Below are 3,459 nucleotides of genomic sequence, written 5' to 3' on the forward strand. Positions count from 1 at the left end.
CAAACTGGTTCATGTCACCTTGCGTAGCTACGCCATTTATGCCAACGGATCGTTGGGGAGGCTGTCCTTCCAGCAATCCAGGTAAATTTGGCAACGCGAGAGCTAGCAGATCATCTAGAATCCCTCTCTCTCTATTGCTCCCAAATACGGTATCGTCGGGTAGTGCAAGAGTCTTCCTTCGACGCTGTTGCATTAGGGGAAGGACGCGCTTTAATGGCACATACGCCCGCATTTCATCATTGCAAGGATTTTTGGATCGCACCGCCGCAAGTGCACCTTTATAGAGCTGGCGAGAGTTTTCTTCTGGAACTGAAGGAAACAGCTCATTTGGTTCAGACGGGGAGAACGGTGGGGCCAGGAGGACGTCCAAAGTCGATCGAGTCATTTTTGATTGTTCAACAGGTATAATACACTCATAGTTGGCACGTTTTCGTTTCCTCGTTTCTGAAGGGAGTGAAAAATCAAGTGCAGCATCGAAACCACTCAAATTTTCATCATCAGATGGGCCCAACGCAGGTGATATCGTATTTACTCCAGGCTTCGGAACTTGCTCCAGCAAAGGGGACACTTGATCGCCGGGTGCAATCGTTGGCGGCAATGCGCACCTATTTACCTGTTCTGACGTCTCTCTCGTTGATACATGGTGATCAGGCAGGCTGGCTAACCTCTCCGTGAGAGTCTCCCCCGACATGGGTCCAAGTTCATCGATATCTGCAGAGGCACAAATTTAATACTTGTGACTAAAGTATCAACCGTCATCACAGGGTTGCTTTTGGTGCACTGTACGGTCGGGGTGCTCCGTCAGCGGTTGGCCGAGAACAGCCTACTCACTTATAGGAAAGGCGCCGGGTTCCATAACCGGAAAGCCGGTGACTTCCTCGGTTTCCGACGGAGCGAGAGCAATACCGTCATGTTCGCTTGCCAATGGCAGACTGACTCCATATCTGCTGAATCTTAAACCTCCAGTGCCCCCTAGCGTTGTGTTCGTCCCTGAACCCACCGTGTCCTGCACGTCGGTCGAGGTCGATAAAATTGCTCGCTTGGCCCATGCTCTACAAAAGTCCCGCAACGCTTCCGGGTCAACACCTAATTCCTCTAAGCTTCTTGAAGCGTCTTCCAAATTCGTAACCGTTCGACCTTGCAGCTGAGAATACTCGGAGGCCCTGGTCGCCAGCAAATCCAAAAATCGCACAAGCAGGTCTGAGAGCACTGCACAAGCGGAGTCTTGAACCCGCTCAAAACCCGCCTGGTGAAGAACTTGAGCGACCGCAATGCGGACCAGGTTTGCAGCAAAAGAGTCGCTCATGCCTAACACTGTGTTAGAGCTCAACCACCGATATTCGTTTAAAATGTACGTTAGGACGTCTTCCAGAGTCAGGATCATCACGTGGATTGTGTATCACGTGAGAGATCATTCAAGGTCTGTGACTGCGCCGCTTCAAGTTCTCTTCAAATGCGCTTGCTACTTTCTTGTGGTTCTCGCTGGTTGACCACAAATTCTCTGCGGGCTCGTGGAATGGCTCAAGTTACGACAGCCACTGCTGCAGCCGTTGCGCTAGCAGAGGCTCTGGTGACGGAAGGTGCATCGACGCTTTATATTTATTGCGACCGGTCATAAGGAAGTGTGTTCCTTTGTCCTCGTTCTGAACCCACTGCTTTATTGTTCTGGTGTTACCCCTAGCTAAGCGCAAGGCTTCGTACACGGCTGTTGACGAGCACATAACCACAGAAACACGAGTTGTGGGGATAGGTACACGACAGGCAGAGGGACACAAAAGACGTATTCGAGTTCACCAAAGCTTTGATAGGTTCAGGGAGTACGGTTGTGTTTTGCGTCGAACGATTAGCACAACGCGTAAAATCTGAGAACCTGGGGATAAAAGCTTGCATTCCAACATCATTCCAAGCAAAGCAGTTAATCATCGAGGCTGGGTTGCCACTATCTGAGTTGAACCAGTTCCCCGACATTGATGTGGCCTTCGATGGTGCGGATGAGGTCGATGCACAGTTGAATTGCATCAAAGGCGGTGGTGCTTGTCAATTGCAGGAAAAACTGGTTGCGAGCTGCGCAAAGAAGTTTGTCATTGTCGCAGACTACAGAAAGAACTCGATGGTTTTGGGAGAGCAGGTATATATATAAGCCTAACATAGTACCTTTGCGTCTTCTGACAAAATCGCTTCGTTTTCATACAGTGGAAGCTGGGTGTACCGCTAGAGGTGATTCCCATGGTGTACGCTCCGTTACTCTCGGTAGGGATTACTTTCGCGTCAGCGTAAGGTTACCTGCAACTGACGATTGTCCCCGTGGCATTCAGAAACTTCGGGCGCTAGGCGCAAACCCTGTTCTTAGGATGGCTATGCGCAAAGCAGGGCCTGTTGTAACGGATAACGGAAATTTCGTCATAGATGCAGACTTCGGTGGCATTCAAGATCCTGTCGCGTTGGAACGTATGTTAATTGCGATTCCCGGTATAGTGGAAACGGGACTCTTCTGTAATATGGCGAAATGGGCATACTTTGGAATGCAGGATGGGTGAGTAGCCGTTTTTCCCCTGCAGTTCTTTGTGATGCGTATTAGCTTATCGTACTTGGGGGCATTCACTACAGTTCTGTTCAACTGCGCAGTGCCTAGATCTGAGACGAAAGGCAGGGCCCTATTATTCACGAAGACCACATGAGGCGCATCTCCGCATTTTTCATATGGATACAGAATATATTGCAAGCCACATATACATGTAAACCCGATTCTCAACTCAACTCCATCAATGCCACAAATGACTTTTTACGTTATTGTTGTTTACACTCCTGTGGCTTCTCCGTGGAAGTAGTGCCAACCGCCTGACAGTAATCTTTCAGTGCAAAGCTCCACACACGTGAATAGCTTCCATCATACCTGAGTACCATCATCGTCGTCATCCTCCACATCATCTATATGGAATGTAAGACATTTAGCAAGTACCGGAACGAGACTGCAATCTCCAGATCTCACTCACCGTCATCACCATCATCATCATCATCCTCTCCAGGATACCATTCTTCGATATCATCTGGAAATGACTTGAGTTCCTTCGCTGTTGGTGTCGGTCAAATCAAGAGCTCAGTTCACCTTCATCAAACTCTCCTTCTTCGTACTCCAGAGCCTTCCCAGTAAACCAATCGATCGCCCGGGGGATCAATTTCTCCTTGACAATTTCACCGACTTCATAATCGGCTTCGAGTTTAGCATCCAGTTCATGAAGCTTATCAAACATGTTAAGGGACTTTCGCCAACTATATAGTAAAGACGGACTGACGGATTTTCTCACCTCTTCATCGTCCGCCTCTTCGTCATCCACAGGTCCCTTTGGGGGATTAAAAAATTGGAAGAAAGTTTCCGCTGGTACTGTCTTCTTGACGGTACGAGTCTTGTTGTCCCTATTTACAGCCATCAATACACAACCGCTTGGCTTGATATGCCAA

General features: G+C 48.7%; 3 protein-coding genes across 3 annotated transcripts in view; 1 reads left to right on the top strand and 2 right to left on the bottom strand.

Moving 5' to 3' along the window:
* Positions 1–131: 131 nt before the first annotated feature.
* SPPG_06988 (uncharacterized protein) lies at positions 132–1,306 on the bottom strand (the record flags this gene model as incomplete). The annotated part of the gene is made up of 3 exons (XM_016755169.1): positions 132–208; positions 277–711; positions 832–1,306. 3 exons carry the CDS (start codon positions 1,304–1,306, stop codon positions 132–134), a joined length of 987 nt encoding a protein of 328 aa, XP_016605553.1.
* Positions 1,307–1,464: 158 nt separating this feature from the next.
* SPPG_06989 (ribose 5-phosphate isomerase A) lies at positions 1,465–2,775 on the top strand. The gene is made up of 6 exons (XM_016755170.1): positions 1,465–1,580; positions 1,682–1,750; positions 1,809–2,128; positions 2,194–2,250; positions 2,316–2,533; positions 2,608–2,775. The coding sequence occupies exons 1-6, from the start codon at positions 1,517–1,519 to the stop codon at positions 2,630–2,632; spliced, it is 753 nt and encodes a 250-aa protein (XP_016605554.1). The 5' UTR covers positions 1,465–1,516; the 3' UTR covers positions 2,633–2,775.
* A 112-nt stretch (positions 2,776–2,887) lies between these two features.
* Positions 2,888–3,459, bottom strand: part of SPPG_09428 (histone chaperone NAP1) — a gene marked incomplete at its 3' end in the record, with an annotated part of 1,855 nt that continues 1,283 nt past the window's right edge. Inside the window, exons 8-11 of the mRNA XM_016757594.1 lie at positions 3,306–3,446; positions 3,107–3,239; positions 2,994–3,047; positions 2,888–2,928 (exon numbers count right to left, since the gene is read on the bottom strand). Of these exons, the coding sequence (XP_016605555.1) occupies positions 2,888–2,928; positions 2,994–3,047; positions 3,107–3,239; positions 3,306–3,446 (369 nt within the window). The remainder of the gene's footprint in view (positions 2,929–2,993; positions 3,048–3,106; positions 3,240–3,305; positions 3,447–3,459) is intronic.

The sequence above is a fragment of the Spizellomyces punctatus genome, assembly GCF_000182565.1.
Source record: "Spizellomyces punctatus DAOM BR117 chromosome Unknown supercont1.14, whole genome shotgun sequence".
NCBI classification, from domain to species: domain Eukaryota; kingdom Fungi; phylum Chytridiomycota; class Chytridiomycetes; order Spizellomycetales; family Spizellomycetaceae; genus Spizellomyces; species Spizellomyces punctatus.

Bases quoted from the DNA above. Each gene is read 5' to 3' on its own strand.
- SPPG_06989 (XM_016755170.1), top strand. From the start codon at position 1,517: ATGGCTCAAGTTACGACAGCCACTGCTGCAGCCGTTGCGCTAGCAGAG. The intron at 1,751-1,808 runs GTACACGACAGG...AAGCTTTGATAG, and splicing joins AACACGAGTTGTGGGGATAG to GTTCAGGGAGTACGGTTGTG. The intron at 2,251-2,315 runs GTAGGGATTACT...CGTGGCATTCAG, and splicing joins TGTACGCTCCGTTACTCTCG to AAACTTCGGGCGCTAGGCGC.